This window comes from Convolutriloba macropyga, chromosome 14 (genome assembly GCF_964194025.1).
Source record: "Convolutriloba macropyga chromosome 14, txConMacr16.3, whole genome shotgun sequence".
Lineage (NCBI taxonomy): Eukaryota > Metazoa > Xenacoelomorpha > Acoela > Convolutidae > Convolutriloba > Convolutriloba macropyga.
Window position 1 is genome coordinate 32,432,935 of NC_134481.1, and position 20,929 is coordinate 32,453,863.

Below are 20,929 nucleotides of genomic sequence, written 5' to 3' on the forward strand. Positions count from 1 at the left end.
TTTATTGATAATTGTTATGGCAGAGTTGGATGGAACAAGCGCTTTAACTAAGGCACGCGCCATATACAATTCACCTGATTTTTTTTGAGGTAATCAAATAATGAAAGACGCGTTTCGATATATCTCGAAAATCGCCTAACTTAGTAATTACTTTTTTCATCGGGCCCAAACATAACAATTATCAATACTGGACAGGACAGAATCAACTTTTTCAAGGACAAATATTTCAGCCACTGTCCCTTTTAAGAAAAATTAAACATACCCGGCAGATTGCCGGAAAATAGCCGCCGTTGATTCCAATAAGCATGACTGGGATTGAAATAACAGAAGATATTGAAAAAAAAAGATTTTCGTACAAAAACGTTTTTTTAAGTCCGATTTATTTTGATGGCATTTCGTAGTTGAACATACTTCTGTTTCTTAGAGAGAGGCTACAGGGGCTACTATCAATAACAATAAGCATTAGAGAGAGGTAACTAATACTTAAAGGACCGACGTTCAAATAGCGGGCATCTAAAATTGATCTGACTTCAATTTTTTATACTGACTGTTCATTTTGAATTGCTTTGCTGAGCAACTGATGTTCAAAATCACTTTTAGCAGAATGAGAGAAGAGAGAAACTAGCCTAGAGAAGTCAAAAAGATTTCACGCAAAATGTTGAAAAGGCGGCAAAATGAGGTAAAGCGAAACATTTTTTTATTCGACGAAGTAAAAAAAACATAGCAGGACAAGTCCTGAAATACAATTCAAAGAATTGAAAGAAAAACATAGAAAACTCTACCTGACCAGCAGGTCAATTGAGCAATGCCAGCCAACACAAAAACAAAATCATCTCAAAAAATTGAGAAACAAACAATCAAACAAACCATACAAAAATATACTCATTGCTAAAAATCTTTCGGCTTTCACCCCTAAGAAAACAATTGACCACTTTAAATATACCCATTTCAAAAATTTGTTCAAAACCAATTTTTGTTTCTACAATCGGTCCTGTATTAAATCTGCAAGACCTGAAAAAAATTGATTTAAGAAGATCGATCAACTCAAAAATTACCGGAAGACTTTAAAAAAAACGAAATCAATTGCAAAATTTAATGAAATACTGCCAAATATTGTGATATTAACATCTTCAGAATCATTTCTGAGTCTCTAGAGGCTATCCAATAACCCAATTCCAAGCCTTAAAAAATCATTGGCTCAAAGATCGATAGGGAATAATTTTTAGAAAAAATTTCAAATTTCAAAAAAATAGAAATTTGTTCTATTGAAAGGTTGACAACCATTCAATTGCCCTCTGCCAACTATTTGATAACATGTTATACTATCAAACCCTGCATGGGCTACCTGGCTACTGAGGCAAGAAAAACTGAATAAAAGACAAATGTTTTGAAAAAACTTGAAAAAAATGCAAATTTTATTAAAAAATAGCTGAAATCGGAAAGGTTAAATTGTTAAAAATGAATCCAGTGAAACTAACAACCATTTGCTAATTTTTTATCAGACCTTGGAATAGGTTTTCTGACACTTGAGAATGGACAAATATCAAAAACTGACAAAAACTTTAGGAAACCTTGAAAAAATTTTATTTTAAAAAATGCCAAGTTTCGAGACATCAAAATGTTTAAAACCAATCAATTGTTACTCGAAAACATGCAGTGCCCTATTATCAAAGTTTAAAGAAGATACGTGGCCTGTGATAATGGAAACACTCAAAAAATGGCGAACATTTTAAAAACATGAAAAAAATTGCAAAAATTAGTATCATTTTGTGTGTTTGTGTATGTAGTACCAAAACATATAGCTCATAAAATCGTCATAACAATAAATTTTGTCTCGCAAAAGGCCTTCATCAACTTTTAAAAACTTCAACCTAAGACTTATCCAACTAAAAACTCAAAAAAATCTCAAAAAAAGATTAAAAATTGCACAATTTTGAGCCCAAAAACTCCTAAAAATGACCTTTTAACCTTAAATTAGGGCTATCCCATCAGCTGCACCACTCTAAGCACTTGAAGGACTTCCAAAGCCCATTTAGGCCTCTAATGAAACTTAATGCCCGCTGGGCTTTACCTGTTTATCCCGTTTTGAAAGATCAAAGTCATTGAAAAATGTGTGAACACATCTTAAAAAAAAAACACAGCGCCCCAATACAATTCAAATTCTTTGAATTGTAAAAAAATAGGAGCGCTATAATAGCCGGCTGAGAAGATGAGGGCGGCTATTAAAAATGTAAGACTCGCTCTTATTCCACTTTTCGAAGAGTGAATTGATATAGATAAAAGAATTCTTTATCGGGCAATCTGATGGTTGCGTTTCACTATCTATACTTGGGAAATTCCATTCAATCATTACTGCATAGGTACAGCAATATTATGAACTGAAGCTGTGTTAACAAACACCATAGATCTGCGCTCAAAAATTCGGCTGTTGTCTCAGTTTTTTCTTCACTGTTTGTCATACATGTTATCTCTTTTCCTGGCCGAAGTATTATAATTTGAAACTGTAATCCTTGATCCAATCACTTTTTTATAGGTCTTCCTTCTCTTTTGGTAAGACAATTATATGAAACCACTATAATTAGATCAGTTTATAAATTTTAAGTTTCTCTGATTTTTTAAGTTGTCCTGCATGCGTTTTTATGCCAATTATTTTCATGATTTTTAAAAACCAATAACTACAACTCAGATTAAAAAATTGATCTAAATATAGTGGTTTCGTATATTAGTCAAACCAAATGAGAGGGGAGGCCAATCAAAACAGTAGTGTTATCGATGATTACAATTTCAGACCTTGAGTAAAATTAATTAAACACGTTTGCACCAAACTAAGGTTTTCCTTATTTAAATTTTATAATTTTTCTTTTTTCCAAAAAAAATCTAAAATACAATAATTTTATTTAGGGAATTTTTGCCACTCACTGACAGAATCTAGCACATCATTCCAGCCTCCGGCAGTCATGAGTCGGAACAATAGGTAAATGGAGGACTGGAAAGTCTCGAAGTTGACACGATCATTGATGAACTTCTGATGCCTAACATCTTGAAACAACTTCATACCAATCAAAGCGTATATTATCAGGAATATGGCCATGAGCATCATGATATTGAGAAGGGAGCTTCCCGATTTGAGGAATGCGAGCAGAAGTTTTCGGATTCGAGTCGCTGAGCTGAATTTGAACTGTTTGAAAGCTCGCCCAATTCGGTAGATGCGAAGGGCTCTTATGAATGCGAAATCCATATCTGTTACGTAAGACAGCTTCAAAATGATTCCTGTGAATAATAGAATTAAATTACCTCGCGGTAGAATGTGATACTCTATAGTTAATATTTACCCCCTTTATAATAAAGAAGTTTAGGTTACTTGAGGGAAACGACTCTCTTATTTTGGGCATTAAAATTCAGAAAAAATAACGTCGGTCGAATTGCTCTCAAACGACCCTGGCGAGCAGTAGGCTTCGTCAATAGCTAGCCACGATTTAGTAAGGCTAGCTTTAGCTAAATTGAAGGGGCGTGAAGTGAGCGCAGCGGGTGGGGGGGGGGGTGATTGGGTCCCTATTCAAATTGGGACCGTTATCTGCCCAGATCTTGCAAGGCTCTTGAAAAACTCTTGTGTGATTATGCGTCATCTTATAAGGGCTCTTACAAGACTTTTACCAGAGAAACGTTAATCTTGCAAGATTCTTAGCAGATAACCGTTGTTCTTATAAGATTCTTACAAGTGGGGGCAACAGTGGGGAGATGGGGAACGGTGGGAGGGGGATCTTTAGCTGCAAGGGGCCCTTACGGCCTGAACGCTGTCCAGGGGTGGGGATGGGGGGTGATGTGTGTGTGCGTGTGTGGGGGGGGGCTTGTTGTGGGGTAGGGATCAACTTTTAAGAACGCCCTTCACACCATAGGTATAAGTCTCCAAAGCAGTTTCTGTGAATCACATACTTGGAGACTAGTGAGCTGAAAGACTCTAAAAGAACTTAAGGCCTGCTGGGCGCTACCTGTTTAGTCCGTTTTTTAAGACGAAAAGTCAAATGGGTCAGACGAAAAGTTGGTAAGCGAAAAATTGCACAAAAAAGACCAACCGGACTAATATAATTGCTACAAAATTCGTTTGAGAAGCAATTAAAAGCAAAATCTATAATAGTTTCCCTCACATATGCTTATTAGAACAAAAGTTTTGTTCGGAAATTGGAGGGATCAGATGGCTGAAAGATAAAACGACGTATTAATGGTTATTTAATGCGTTATTTAATAATGATCAGAATAATATTTACCTGTAAAATAAGAGTATCTTCCCACACTTATCTTGTTATATCTTACAAAATCTTTGCATTTAAGGGTTATCATGCAAGTTGCAATATCCTAGTAAATACTGTTTGTCTTGTTTGCTGGATTATCTTGTGAGAACTTTGTACAATATTGTATAAAAACCGACAGACAATTTGAGGAAAATCATGCATATTGTCACTCTAAGCAATTCAATGAGCAATTTTTCAATAACTTCAATCCTGTTACTCATTTAAGCAAGTATTATTTACCTATTTAAGCAAGTATCATTTAAGCAAGTATTATTTACCTAACCATTAACAAAGAAAGAAAATATAACCGATTAACGTCGGCAAACTGTTCACAAACGACCTGCGAGCGATTTTCCTCGGTAGCAGCCAGCTGGGGTTTAGAATAGAATCAGAGGTGAAGCGTGGTGATGGAGGGGGCAAGAGGGGTGGGGCGGGGGTAGCGCTCCTACGAAAATGTCAGACGCTGTGTTCTTATCTACTGTTATTATCTACTGTGTTTCGACTTTATTTGCGCTATCTTTATGCGCATTTTTGAGATACACGTGGGTGAAGAGGGAGAGGAGGGTCAAACTATAAGAGTCTCCCCTCACAACATAAACTTTTGCCTCTAAAAGAGTTTCCGTGAATCACATAATTAAAGTCTAGTGAGCCGAAAGGCTTTAAGAAAGGCTTTAACAGGCGTTACCTGTTTATCCCGCAGAAGGGCCAGAAAAAATCAGAAGGACCAGAAAAATTTGTCAAGCAAAAATTGTATTTGTCAGCAGGTGCGCTTCAGGGAGGCTAGCAATTAGAGGGATTTGACTGAGGGGGTAGAAAGAAAACATTACGGGTGGAATGAAGTGCAGGGGCTAGGGAGTGGGGGTATGGGGTTGAAGTGCGCGGATGCTTCCTGTTCATCGAGCTTTTGAGGACACAAAAATTAACATACCCGGCAGATTACCGGAAAATAGCCGCCGTTGATTCCAATAAGCATGATTGGGATTGAAAGAATAGAAGATATCGAAAAAAAAAGATTTTTGTACAAAAACATAAGTCCGATTTATTTTGATGGCATTTCGTAGTTGAACATACTTCTGTTTCTTAGAGGGAGGCTACAGGGGCTACTATCAATACCAATAATCGTTAGAGGTGGTAACTAAGACTTATAGGAACGACTTTCAAATAGCGGGCATCGAAAATTGGGCTTTATGGGTTTATCCCATTTCTATTTCTGACTTCAATTTTTTATACCGACTCTGTTCATTTTGAATTGCTTTGCTTAGCAACTGATGTTCAAATTCACTTTTAGCAGAATGAGAGAAGAGAGAAACTAGCCTAGAGAATTCAAAAAGATTTCACGCAAAATGTCGAAAAGGCGGCAAAATGGTAAAGCGAAAAAAAGTTCGACGAAGTATAAAAAAATAGGAGCGCTATAATAGCCGGCTGAGAAGATGAGGGCGGCTATTAAAAAGGATCAGACAAAAATGGTCAGGCAAAAATTTGCATAAAAAGACCACAGGTCTAACACAGTTGCCACGAACTTCGTTTGAGAGCAATTGAAAACAAAACAATGATTATTAAAAAATTTGGATCTTTTCCGTTTGTGCCACCCAGTTACACAGCCCGTGTCATTACATTGTAATTAATCATTTAAAAATATGGCTCGAGCGTTTGGGGGTGCAAATAATATGCACCAACAAAGTGGGGGGGGGGGCACTGACGGATAAGATCTAATACTTTTTAAATCTTTTTATCTTTTACTAATTTCGGATCAATTCTGTTTTGACCCCCCCCCCCCCCAGCTTAGTGAGCATAAATCTTTTATGACCCCCGGCGTACGTGCTATTTTATTACATAGTAACCTGCTATATAACAACATATAATTTGTAACTGGGGGACATAAAAAACACTGAGGGGCCGAAACAGAATAGATCCCTAATTTCACTAAAATTAAGTTGAGTCAAGGGTTTGGGGGTATTGTTGGGAGGACTTGACGAGAGAGGGGATCCAAATCGCCAGGGGGTAGATGGTGGACGGGGTTGTTGGGGGGATTGGAAGGAGGGGATTGAGTGGGGGTGAATGAGAGGGGGAAGCGACTGATGGGGCTCAATATTCTAAGATTAAGAACCGTCCGTGACACCATAAAAACTCTCCTCAGAACAGTTTTGGTGAATCGCACACTTACAAAATTTTAAGGCTCAAAGGGAGCTGCTCGTCCACATAATGCCTCTGAGCGCTATATGTTTATCCAGTTTTTGAGGACAAAAAGTCAAATTGGTCAGACGAAAAACGGTTCAAGCGAAAGATCTCATTAAAAAGGACCACAGGACTGATATCATTACTGCGAACTTCGTTTCAGAGCAAATAAAAACATGATTGAACTGACCGATGATAGAGACTACGAGAGACAGGAGGTCTATGACGTATACTTCTGGGCCAATGTGTTTGTTGAGAGCCACCACTCTGATCACAAACTCCCACAAGTAGAACCCAGTGAACATGATGTTGAAGTGGAACAGGATCACGTTCAACACTATCAACCACTCCTTAACCATATATGGTCATGTACATAATTTCGCCTCCCTTTAAGGCTCTAAGGTTGACGGCTGAATCGTATAAAAATTAAAACATACCCGGCAGATTGCAGGAAAGAGCCGCCGTTGATTCCAATAAGCATGATTGGGATTGAACGAATAGAATATATTGAAAAAAAAAATTTTTGTACAAAAATATTTTTTAAGTCCGATTTATTTTGATGGCATATCGTAGTTGAACATACTTCTGTTTCTTAGAGAGAGGCTACAGGGGCTACTATCAACACCAATAAGCATTAGACGTGGTAACTAAGACTTATAGGAACGACGTTCAAATAGCGGGCATCTAAAATTGGGCTTTATGGGTTTATCCCGTTTCTATTTCTGACTTCAATTTTTTATACCGATTCTGTTCATTTTGAATTGCTTTGCTAAGCAACTGATGTTCAAATTCACTTTTAGCAGAATGAGAGAAGAGAGAAACTAGCCTAGAGAAGTCAAAAAGATTTCACGCAAAATGTCGAAAAGGCGGCAAAATGGTAAAGCGAAAAAAAGTTTGACGAAGTAAAAAAAAAACATAGCCGGAAGAGTTCCGGAAGCGACTCGAAGCGTCAAAATTTCACTAACCCAACCGTAATTGCAGCGGACGCCACTACTTTTTCTATTAAACCATTAACTCACTACCTCTCCAGGTCTGCTCTAAAAATTGGTGAAACTTAAACCACTGTCACCAAGAGAAACAAAATGCAGCAGAATTTTACATCATTGAAAACGTTTGGTAACGTTAAAAAAACCAAATTAAAATGGTCAAAAAAGTGCTAGACTGAAAAAGCTGACAAGGTTATCAATTGCCCTCAAATAATTCATAATTCTAATCTGAAAATGATCGCGAAAGCAAACAACAGATAATAATCTTAGAAACTAATTTAAATCTTTTGAAAACAAAAAGCTCAAATTTAAGAATCAGAAAACACCTATAATTACACTTCTAATCACTGCAATTAAGAAAAAAAAAACAACACACACTTGTTCCTTGTTGCACATATGCTAGACAATATGATTGCATACTAATTCAAAAATTAAATTGATCATAGAAAAGACATAAGCAGCAGAAGAATATTCAAAGGCAAAAGACCGTTTAAAATTAATACCAAGGCCGAAAAAATTGCAATAAATAGTCTTAAGTGGAAATTGTGGAAAAGGCTTGATATCAAACTCTCAGTACTACCTTATGATGAGTGAAATCAAATGCAAACCAAAGAAATGACGAAAGTGTAAGAAAAAGCTGAAATCGTTCATTTTTAACAGCTGAAAAAATCAATATAACGAAAATAAATGTAGGTGCCAGGAAAAAGATAGAATGATACTAACTAGAATATAGGCACAATGTAAGGAACACATGCGCACAATGTAAGTAACAAAAACACATTCTTGATTTTTGAAAGTTAAAAATCAATTCAAAAAATCAAGAAAGACGAACACATTTCATTGTTCAGCATATAAGACATATAAAAATAACTAATCATCCAATACAAAGATCTATTCTCCTGAAGAGAACAAAAAATAGGTAAAAGCAGAATTCATAAATACGAAAAATTGAAACATTTTGCAAAAAAAAATGTTCAAAAAACTTTTAAGACTGCATTTATGACGAAGATCTAGTCATTTAAACGAAGTTTTAGCTGTTTATCAAAAACCTAACGCCAAAAAATGATTGAATTTTTATTGAAACGAAATTAAAGTCCCTCATGTTGCACAAAGAGTTTATTTCTAGCAATTACAGCCAAAATAAAAACAAAAAACTTACGAAAATCGGAAAAAAACTACCAAAATTGGATTAGCATATGTAAATTTTATAAAACAAAATTACATCGAGGTAGAAAGAGGCATTGAGTATATGAATGATCAAAGAGAAGTTGCCATATTAACTGATTTCTGACAAAACGACGGTTAAAAGATCCAAAAATGAAGAAATTATTTAAAAAAAGCCAAGAATTAACTAAAAAATCAAGAAATATGTGCTAATTTTCAACTTGAAACGCATTTTCAGGCTCTGCAAAACACTGTGGAATCAATTTCCGAGGTTGACATTTCAATATAGTATCGAATAAACTTTATTTTTATAAGTAACCAAATTAAAAGCAAAAAAATTGGGCCACTTAGTCCAAAAAACGACTAAAAACGGTTATTAATATGTGCCATGCAGTCAAAAACTACTTTTCAAAGTCAAAAAGTCATTCACTAAACGAAGGGCATGATCAAAAAACTTCTCTCGCTTAGCGAAAATCTGTTCACCAAGACAGCTTTTCTCACTTTTGCTTTTAGGTCAAAATGCCGCGTGAACAAATCTACTTCCTGTAAAAAAAAGACCGAGAGAAAACCAATACTCCTCTTCGAGTCGTAAAAATACGAGCGCAATAATAGCCGGCTGAGAAGATGAGGGCGGCTATTAAAAATGAGAGCAGGATGGGATCTCGTACAGTGATCTTTCTACCATTTCTTTGGTTGCATGGTACGATCTTACATAAGAAATTGAGTATGAGCAGTGTAAAAGCTTATATGATCCTTGTATGAAATCAAAGAAACTACAACCGGTGGGTATTTGGAGGTAATGTTTTGTCAAAAGAATTAGGATCTGGCATATTTTAGGATTGCAGAGCAGTTAAGTAATGATATTCTCTGTGTGCTAACCGGCTCGTTCATCTCGAAGCGTCTTAGAGACTGAACAATAATGTCTAGAGTGATCACAACAGGCACTATCAGGTCAAAGCTCAGCTTGTGAACAATTGCATGGCACAGTTTTCCCAACAGGAACTGAAACAAAATATCGAGTTTTGCCGAGTAATGGTAAACGTTGTCATTCGCCAGGGACTCTTGATGAGAGGGTGTACGATTTCCCCTCGTGAATAATGGAGAATGAAAATAGAAGAGCGGATACCGCAAAACTCTACTTTAAATCCTCTTTTAATTCAAATTTACTCCACTTTAATTCCACAGTTAATTTCCAATGTTGAAAATTGGGCGTCAAAATAGAAGAGTGGGCATCTTCGAAGTTCACTGTGATTCCACCTTAATTCCACTATTAATCTAAATAACTCAGCATTACATTGTGGCGAGTACGTCAAATTCGACTTAGTTCTGTGGGCGAATGCGGGCATAGAGCATAGAATAAATTCCTTAGAAGGAGGTACAAGTCCTGCACGTATAAAAGTTTTCGCGTCGGAATTAAAGTAATTTCACTTTTATTTCCACCGTTAAGATATAGCATCCACTGTAAAATCTGCTTTTAAAAATTAGATGAACTAGCAGGCCCACAAAACCGTAACCAGAAAATCATTAACACGAATAAAGGTTCAAAAGAAGTAAAGGTTTCTGTTTAGCACCATCTCGGGCTCGAACCCATTCCCCTCCTGTAACAGCTATAAGTCTCACAACTTAAGCTATCTATGTGTATTGAACTTGTCTTTTGCTCTTCCTACAGCAAATTTCTGGATAATGACGTTTGTGACTTGCTTGTTTTTGCTATACCGCAAACTTAATCAGCGCGATATCTGCATATTAGGAGCTTGAATAGGAGGGTAAAGCACGTCTCAAAACGCATCTATTATGCTAGGTTGCATGATTAAGGACCCCTAAAACATGAAACGTTGACCATTGTGCTCAATTGCGACTGATATTTACAAAAAAAGGAAGATAAGACAAAACGACTAAAAATAATCAAAACTTAATTTCATAGCAATTTTATGGATAATGGTAACAGAAAAACACTTCAAACTTCAAATTAGCAGTCTTTCGTCTGACGAAATGCGCTATAACAACTACAAACCACAGTTTCTCACAATCGCTTTTATCTTACCAATAAACATATTTCAGATTGAGTGCATCTGAAATAACGCAAACATCGAAAAGTAAAGCGTGAAAAACTTAGTTGAAAGCTGAGAGTGTTCCAGAATCTGTAGCGCTAAAACCTTGTAGAAAAACATACGTTTAAAATAAGAACTTCGAACTTAGTCCCGGAAGAATTAAAAAACACGTAGTACCCAGGACAGTTTATCCTCCCTCTTGGCGAGCAAACGCAAACATTTGAGCCCTTTTAGCCTCGTGGTAACCGCAACTGACTTACAGTCTTTTGTCTCAAGCTCAGTTCTCATTCATCTACTTTGAGCCTTTTAGGTCATTGAACTCTCTCGATATGTTCGCTTAACCATGCTGCTCAATGCGGCTCTCAAACATGCGCTTCGAGAGGCCCCTTAAACATGCAAAATTTTTTGTCCAAATTTATTGCTCACGCGCTTAGGATATAGGATCAGCTTTTTTCTTTACAACAAACACAGGAAAATAAAACGACTCAGCGTCGAAAGAAGTGCTCTCGAACAAAAGGCGGAATGGTTTTGATTAGACATTTTTGTGTCTACAAATTGAAGGGTACCCGACATGTGTTCGGACCCTTGACCCTCAGATTAGCAGTCATCCATCTTACCAACTCCGCTATTAGGACTACATACCACCGTTTCGCACAATCACTTCTATCGTATCAATAAACATATTTCAGATTGAGAGTATTTGAGATCACGCATATATCAAAAAGTAAAGCGTGAGAAATTTAGTTGAAAGCTAAAAGTGTTCTAGAATAGCGCAGAATCTATACGGCGAAAACATTGCAGAAAACACACGTTTAGAATACGAACTTCAAACCTAGTTCGTGAGCAATTAAAAAACACGTAGTACCCAGGAAATTCAATCCTCCCTCTTGGTGAGCATAATTTCAAGCCCTCTTAGCCTCGTGGTAACTGCACCTGACTAACAGTCTTTTGTCCCAGGTTCGGTTCTGACCCATCTACTTTGATCTTCTTAGGTCATTGAATTCTCTCGATATGCTCGCTTAACCATGCTGCTCAATGCGGCTCTTAAAAATGCGCATCGAGAGGTCCCTTAAACATGCAAAAATTTTGTCCAGCTCACACGTTTAATATATAGGAGTAACGTTGGAGAGCACTTATTTCCTTTTTTCTATTTCTAACAATTTTTTAGCACTTGAATATAGACCGAGTTCTCTCTTAGGTATTTGCGCACAGTTTTTTATACTGTCTAAATCAAGCCAAACCGCATCCTAAGTTATCAAAAATAAGACATATAAGGTAATCCAAATATATGTTTAGTCAAATTGGCAAGTTGTTTAATAATTGTGACGAGAAATTGGTCAGAAGAAAAATGACACAAAGATGCCTACATTACAAGCTAAACATGGCCATATTCACTGGGAGCTCACTTACGTGCAATATAACATGTGCATGCAAGATGGCCCTTAACTTCTGCATATAATGAGACTTATGACATCTGCTTACGTGTGCTCTCGAAATTTTAATGGGGAAACTAAACACAGTAACTCATCAATTTTATTCCTGAGCTTCTCGTACGTAGAGTTTACAAGCGTAAGTACATGCGGCTTTCCGAAGCTGCGGAACGTAGAATGTTCCGATTTCAACAAAAATCCAGAGAACTCAGAGACATAATTTCTAAAACTTTTACTTTTTTGTTTGGATTACTTGAAATGTTATTAGAGATCTGACTGTTTTCAACTCTGTTATGAAATTTTAAATAAGCAAAAAAAAAAAACAACTAAATTAAAGGAATTAGATTTTTTCTGAAAAAATTATAAATTACCAATTCGAAAATTTTTTCCCAGTTTAAAGTGGGATATAATTTATTTCTAATCTTTGCGTAACAATGTGCCAGACGAATAGGACCAATACGTAGAAAAAAAAGAAAACTTCAAAAAAAAACAGAGAAAAAACGTTTTAATAATTTTTGAACAATTTACTGCAAAATGTTCTACAAAATCACTGAAGACATTTTCTCGTAGTTAACGGATGATCTACAGATATGAAGCACAGTAGCACATTACACAAGATTAATGAAAACATATCCAATTAACGTCTGTCGAATTGCTCTCAAACGGCTGGCGAGCTGTGGGTTTCGGTAGTAGCCAGCTGCGGCTTAGGGATGCATCAGGTGGGTGTGATTGCAGTCAACCGCAGGACTAATGTAATTGATGCAAAATTCGTGTGAGAGCAGTTAATGAAAGCAAAATAAACAAAAACATTTTTGGGATCCTCAAAATTATCACGACAATTTGAGGATAAACAGGCCTATCAATCAATCATTTGGTTCTTTTTGCTGTAACAAAAACTATCAGAAGTTACAAAATGTACTAATCACTTAGCGAAAATTATTTTACAAGCACTTTTCCCCACTATATTCAGATTGATGTAGGAACACTCAAGTTAACATAAATAGATTTAGTTACTTGTTTTTACCAAGGTATTGGCCTTTAAATCCTGCTTCAATACACCTAACCGATAAAAAAGCAGTAGATCACTACAATATCTCTTCGTATAGAAAATATTCTGTAGAAAAAATATTCTTCGATTCGTAAAAACACTTAGTTTTAAGAGGCGACTGGATAAAATCTCTCAAGTTAGGCTTTATGAACAGAACTGCTGCTTGCGCTTGATTCTGGAGCTTTTATTTTGATTTGGTAAAGTTATCCAAAAATTTTTAAGAACTGAATTAAGTTTCTTACGTGTTTTCCCCTTTATTGAAAACCAAATTGTTTTTACCTCGCATACATAATTTATGGCATGCATACTGGACTCATGCGTAACGTAAAATGTTAGAAGTTCCAATTTCAAAAAATCCATAGAACTCAGACATGATTTCTAGAATATTTTTGCGTTTTTTTGGATAACTAGAGTTGTTATTAAGAATCTGTCTGATTTTAGCTCTGTTATGAATATGTGTAGTTGCAAAAAAAACAACCAAATTGGAAGAACTAGATTTTTCTATCATCATTAGAAATTATCAATTCAAAATTTTTTCTCAGGCTAAAGTGGGATACCATTTATTTCTAATCTATGAATAACAAGGTGCCAGACTAATAGGAACAATTCATAGCAAGAAAAGACAATATCACAAAAACAGAGACAAAATAAAAATCTTTTAACAATTTTTGAACATTCTACTGCAAAATGTTCTACAAAACCGCTAAGGGCTTTTTCTCGTAGGTGACCGATTATCTACAAATATGAAGCACAGTAGCACATTGGACAGGAATATTGAAAACATATCCAACTATCGTCAGTGGAATTTCTCTGAAAAGGCTGGCGAGCGGTGGGTTTCGACAGTGCCTAGATGGGGCTTAGGGATCCATCAGGTGGGTTTGGACGGAGTGGGGGGGGGGGGGGGGGGGTCAGGTGATGGGTTATGGTTGTGCCAGAATTGGACGAGAAGGGGTCAAAACTCCGTGTGGGAGGAGGGTGGACGGGTTTTGTTGGGGGGGGGGGGGCTTAAGGGAGAGGCTAAGAGAGGGATCGAGCTTTTAAGACTGAGAGCCGCCCCTCTCGGATTGTCTCCTCGAATCAGTTTTTATGAATCTTATAATATATAGAGACTAAGAAAGCTCTCAAAAATCTGCAAGGCTACATAAGGTCCTCCGTGCGCCACGTGTTTTTCAAGTTTTTGAAGACAAAAAGTCAAAATGGTCAGAAAAGAAATCGTTCAAGCGCAGGACTAATGTAATTTATGCAAACTTCCTGGGAGAGCAATTAATAAAAGCAAAATAAACAAACACAACTGGCAGATTGCCAGAAAATAGCCGCAATAGCTTCGTTGATCTGCAGTTTCAAAAAAAACAGTAAAAAAGACAGACCAAAAAATTTCGTCTTTTCATTATGGCTGATATGTTACATTTTGATTAAAAATCTGTATAATTTTTTGCTGCCTCTATTAACTGCTCTCTAATAACCTTCATTTAGAGTGACACACACCCATTTGACCTTACTTCTTTGTATTAAAATAAATAAAAGTCAATTTCAAAGTGAGGAAGTCATTTTTGTGAGTGAGGTAAGTCAAGTGTGACCAAAGTTTTAATCATGCAAATGAACAAAAAAACTCGCTCCAATAAGAGCAAAAAATGACGTCACACACCACTTTAGTTGAAATTGCACGAACGAATGAACAAAAAGCAGATTTGAAGTGGTTGTGACATCATATGGTCGTAACAAAAATCGCGACGACGAAATAAAAAACATAGCAGGACAAGTCCTGTTGTACAATTCAAAGAATTTTCATTGACTAAACAGAAAACTAGACCATGAACGGACTATGAATGGATTGGGAAAACCATTTAGAAAAAAACCCGATCCAAAAAATTGAAAAAACTGTAAAAATCAAAGTGAAATTGCCGCATGTGAACAAAAAATCACTAGCGAGAGAGCGAATTTTTGTTCAAACACCGTTTTCTCACTCTACTTAAATTTAGAGCGAAAACCTTTCCTGCCGCAAAACCACTCGCTCGCTTTTTTGCTCCACTTCCTGTTTTGGCGTGACCAAAATCACTACTCCAAATTGACTTCAAAAATCATGAAAATGTGTGAACAGATCTTAAAATAAGACATCGCCCCAATACAATTCAAATTCTTTGAATTGTAAAAAAACAAGAGAAGGCTAATAATAGCCCCAGCTATCGCTGTGCGGCTATTAAAACCATTTTTGGGAACCTCAAAATTATCAAGACAATTTGAGAATAAACTGGCCCATCAATTATTCAACTGTTTCTCTTTGTTGTAACAAAAGCCACAAAGTACAAAAAGTTTTAAGTTACAAAAAGTTCTACTCACTTAGAGAAAATTATTTCACACGTACTTTCCCCCACTCTATTCAGATTAATGTTTGAACACTCAAATTGTCATAAATTGATTTAATTAATTGTTTTTACCAAGGTATTGACTTTTAAATCCTACTTCATCACACCTAACCGATAAAAAAGCAACAGATCGCTACAGCATCTCGTCGAATAGTAAATATTCTGTAGAAAAAATATTCTTCGATTCGTAAAAACACTTAGTTTTAAGAGGCAACTGGATAAAATCTCTCAAGTTAGGCTTTATGAGCAGAATTACTGCTTGCGCTTGATTGTGGAGCTTGTATTTTGATTACTAAAAGAAATACAACTTGTATTTTTGTAAGACAATTTGTAAGAAATGAAGTTCGGGTCCCATGTGCTTTCTTTTTTGACGACCAAATTGATGAACTTCGCACAGGCAGTTTATGGCATTCATACTGAACTAAAGCGTTTGCATATAAAGTTAGCAGCCACCCCTTACAATCCATATAATGCAATACGAATGCCCAATTTGGCTTTCCAAATGGTCAAATCTATTCATTAGGTGTACGAATATGGGGCCAAAGTTTTAACTTGTAATGTAACTTCGCTGAAATCGTGCTCAAAAAGTTTTCTCAGCTAAACGTTTTGAGATTTCGTTTAGAACATATCTTGATTTAATTGCAAGTTGGCGAGTTTCTGGTCGGCTAATATCTGGACGCAAGGTCTCTAGTCGAAAACCGAAGGTTATTTTTTAGGCGAACATAGAGCATCTATCTAGACATATACTTTTCGCTTAACGTCTTGAACCCAATTGTCTGCAATTACAATTCCTGTGTTATGGAGTGCATAATTTTTGTTTTTTTTTGTCCTGGTACAATTAACAAATTAGAAATGTGGCTCACCTTTGGGGCGACTACTTTGGCCTTTGGCTTCTGTCTCACCACTCTTTTCATGGTCTTGAGGAACTTGGCTTGGTTATCAGAGAAGGCCTTGTCTTTGTACGAATCATGAGAAATCTAAACAAACTTATCTATATGATAATAAAAGCCACCACAGACTGAACAACAATAGACTGCGTTGGACTATAATTGCCAGCAGTAGTTGTTTAGTTGTTTATGTTCAACCAAAATTGCTCAATATAAACAACTAAAAATCAACAGCCCGTACCGAACCTCCGGAGTAGATCAGAGCTGAAGCAGGGTAATTCCAGCGTTAGGTGTGCTATCAGAACTGGAACAGAGCACCCCCGGAGTATGAGACCTCTGAACTCTGAGTCTTGTCTTAACAGAGTAGAACACAGAATAGGTCTACTCTGGAGTCTATCTTGACAGAGTTGATCACAGAGTAGGTCTACTCTGGAGTCTATCTTGACAGAGTTGATCACAGAGTAGGTCTACTCTGGAGTCTATCTTGACAGAGTTGATCACAGAGTAGGTCTACTCTGGAGTCTGTCTTGACAGAGTTGATCACAGCGTAGGTCTACTCTGGTGTCAGTCTTGACAGAGTTGATCACAGAGTAGGTCTACTCTGGAGTCTGTCTTGACAGAGTTGATCACAGCGTAGGTCTACTCTGGAGTCTATCTTGACAGAGTTGATCACAGAGTAGGTCTACTCTGGAGTCTATCTTGACAGAGTTGATCACAGAGTAGGTCTACTCTGGAGTCTGTCTTGACAGAGTTGATCACAGCGTAGGTCTACTCTGGTGTCAGTCTTGACAGAGTTGATCACAGAGTAGGTCTACTCTGGAGTCTGTCTTGACAGAGTTGATCACAGCGTAGGTCTACTCTGGTGTCAGTCTTGACAGAGTTGAATAAAACTGATAGCTAAACCGCACGGGTCGAAATGTGAGCGGATCCCAGGTTGAGGTGCCATCCGGAAGTAACCTCTGATCAGACCATCCCAGAAAAAGTGCCCGCTGATCAAAAGGACGTGCATTTGAATTTGCTTATTTTTCAACCCAGGCCATGTCTTCTTAAAGTCAAAGTAGCAAATTTTATTACTCTAGAGTAATAAGTTTGCAACTTTGACTTTATCAAGACACGGCCTGGGTTGAAAAATAAGCAAATTTAAGTCTACGTCCTTATCTGGGACAGTCTGTTTAGCGATGGTTTTCAGCAACAGAAGGTTCTGACACAGAGATTGTTAATATGTGTTTGCACATAACTACAGGAACAAAACATTTTTAAATGAAATTTAGATTTTTTGCACTTCATTTAATCCGTCACAAAAAAATGTAGTTGAGAAGACAGTTTAATAAATAAGCACCTGAACAGTTTATGCTTGAGATTTACCTACAGATGTTTTTTTTCTGCAGCAGCTCAATAGTCTTTAAAAAATTGAATCAAGGAACATTTTTGGAGGATTTTAACTTACTAATATTAAGTGGTCTCTTTGCTTTTCCTTACACTGATCTTTATTCAGTTAATAACATTGTTTAATGGTCATAATGATGCTCTAGTAAAAGAATCAATGAAATATGATTAGGTTTAAGCTTGTTAAACCATACTCTATTGGACGTTCAGAACAATGCGTCAGATTAGACCAAGGAAAAATTCCCAAGGAAAATACTATTGTTCTAACATAGCGGGCAGATTGCCAGAAAATAGCCGCAATAGCTTCGTAGATCTGTAGTTTCAAAAAAACAGTAATAAAGACAGATCAAAAAAGTTCGTCTTTTCATTGAAGGCTGATATGTTATATTTTGAATAAAAATCAAAATTGGGTTTTTGCTGCCTCTTTTAGCTTCTCTCAAATAACCTCCCCTCCTTTTAGAGTGACACGCACATTTTTGACTTTATCATTTCTAATTAAAGTAAATAAAAGTCAATTTCAAAGTGAGGAAGTCATTTTTGAGAGTGAGGTAAGTCAAGTGTGACCAAAAATTTAATCACACGAACGAACAAAAAACTCGCTCCACTAAGAGCGAAAAATGACGTCACACACGCACTTCAGTTGAAATTGCATGAATGAATGAACAAAAAGCAGATTTGAAGTAGTTGTGACGTCATATGGTCGTACCAAAAATTTCGACGACGAAATAAAAAAAACATAGCCGGACAAGTCCTGACGTGCAATTCAAAACATCTTCATTGACTAAACAGAAAACTGGACCTAGAACGGACTATGAATGGATTGGGAAAACAATGTAGAAAAATCCGATCCAAAAAATTGAAAAAACAGTAAAAAAAAATTGAGGTGAAATTGCCACATGTGAACAAAAACCGCTGGCGAGAAAGCGAATTTTTGTTCAAACACCGTTTTCTCACTCTACTTTAAATTTAGAGCGAAAAAATTTTGCGCAGCAAAACCACTCGCTTTTTCGCTCCACTTCCAGTGTTGGCGTGACCAAAATCACTACTTCAATTTGACTTCAAAAATCATGAAAATGGGTGAACTTATCATAAAAAAAGACAGCGCCCAAATACATTCCAAGTTCTTTGAATTGTAAAAATCCAAGAGCAGGCCAATACTAGCCTCAGCTGTCGCTGTGCGGCTATTAATAATGCGTACGTTCATCAGATGCCAAAACGAACAAAAGTAGACGTATTTTCAGTAGAAGATATCGAAGAAAACATCAGAAACATGAAAATAGCTTAAGAGTAAATAGATTTTCCTAGGATTTTAAGCGGCCAAAAAGTGAAGTAAACGTTTTTCTCGGATTGATTTTTCTTCTAAGTTGATTTTTATAGTGCCCTTTCTTGAACTGTTTCAAATTTTGACTTTTTTGCTCTTTTTTTGATGATTTTTAAATTCTTTTTATTATGAAAAATATTTTTCAAATGCAGAAAATTTTTAAAAGTTTGAACTTGCAAAGATTGGTCAAATAAGTTGTTAGTTTTTTAGCAGTCTTGTGGTGTGATAAACTAATAAAGGAAACTTGAAATATTCAGGCCTCAGATTTCTCTAGAAATGAAAAGTCTGATCCTGATTAAACTTGACTGCGTCTTCTAAACATTAGATTCCATGAATATGCAGAATTTTGCTTCTGACTTGGTGGACGAATGGTCGATATTAATACCAGAAAGGGGCTTGCTGTAAGAAACTTTGATAGCCTGCTATATTAAGTCACTCTTTGACCTCGAACGTATGGCGTAAATTGATGAATGAACTCTGAACTCTATTCAATTAAAATAGTAATTTATGTAGGTTAGATGTCAAACGTAAAAACATTGGCCCATGTGAAACGATAAAAAACGAAGAACGAGCAAAAAACGTAGAGAGCATACATATTAGCCAGCGAAAGGCCGACAGTGGCCATTAAACAAAAAAAACAATTAAGGTCGGATGAATTTATATTGTACGACAGGAAAAAGGTCACCAAGAAGTCGAAGAATGTTCTAGAACAAAAGCACATAAAAAATCAAGCAAAACTTCGTTTGAGAGCAGTCAATTATTACACAAATCTGCTCTATCGCAACTGGGCAGAGATTTAATGGTAATTTGGGGGCATATATCAGAAACCTTATATGTTTATTTTTTTTATTTTGGGGTGGAGAGGTGTCGATGGGGGAAGGGGTTGAGAGGGTTAAAGGGTGGGGGTAGGGTTGGTAGGGTTACAAAACAATGTTAGCTCTTATCGCCAAGTGCAGATGATTCGGATTCTAAGAGATTGGAAAGGAGCAAGGCTCTTAGAGAACCTAATGCCCTCCAGCCCAAGTGTTCTCAGAATTTTCATTGTGTAGAGTCTGACAAATTTCTGACGAAACAATCTTGCTAATAGCCCGTAGGGGGATGCATCTTCTTATGGGTTCTGATAAGACGTTTGTCATATCTTACACCGTAAAAATTTCTCTTATCAGATCTTACACGATAAAAATTGTGCCTGACAAAAATATTCATCGTGTGAGATCTTACAAGAATCTGATACGATCTTGTAAGATAAAATTTCGGAAATCTATGAGTCCTCCTTTTGATAAGATTTTTAATCAGAAATCATACGATAAAAAATTTTTTAAGTATAGCATGTCTTCAAATTGACGACAATTCATTGTTGCTTTCATGCAGTAGCCAAAAAACTACAGCATGCAACACTTAAGTGTCAGAGCAACAAAGAGAAAAATGGTCTGATTTAGTCATTGCATACTTATAAGATACTGTGGAAGAAGTTATTCGACTATCCAGGGATTTTTATAAAGCAGTGATCACCAAATTAGGCCAAAAAATTTTTTTCAAAGACGTAAAATTTTTTGAACAGCTAAGATGAGCCATAGTACATAGATGAGACTCACACACAATCTGCCGCCAAAATAGATTTAATAACTTTTTTTCGTTTCATAATTGGCTAGCTGACCCTTTATTCTTTACTTTCATAGGAAATTGACTACGTTATACGGCAATATTGAAATCATTAGAACATTTCTTATCAGATCTTACACGATAAAAACTCTGCCCTATGTGGCTTTTATTGTGAAAGATCTGATATTTATCTTATCAGATCTTACACCACTAAAGTTTACTACGTA

General features: G+C 36.4%; 1 protein-coding gene across 1 annotated transcript in view; it reads right to left on the bottom strand.

Moving 5' to 3' along the window:
* LOC142353561 (sodium channel protein 1 brain-like) overlaps window positions 1-20,929 on the bottom strand; it is a 111,620-nt gene that overhangs the window by 21,005 nt on the left and 69,686 nt on the right. The window contains exons 9-12 of the mRNA XM_075405825.1: window positions 16,370-16,483; window positions 9,494-9,616; window positions 6,655-6,814; window positions 2,920-3,270 (exon numbers count right to left, since the gene is read on the bottom strand). Of these exons, the coding sequence (XP_075261940.1) occupies window positions 2,920-3,270; window positions 6,655-6,814; window positions 9,494-9,616; window positions 16,370-16,483 (748 nt within the window). The remainder of the gene's footprint in view (window positions 1-2,919; window positions 3,271-6,654; window positions 6,815-9,493; window positions 9,617-16,369; window positions 16,484-20,929) is intronic.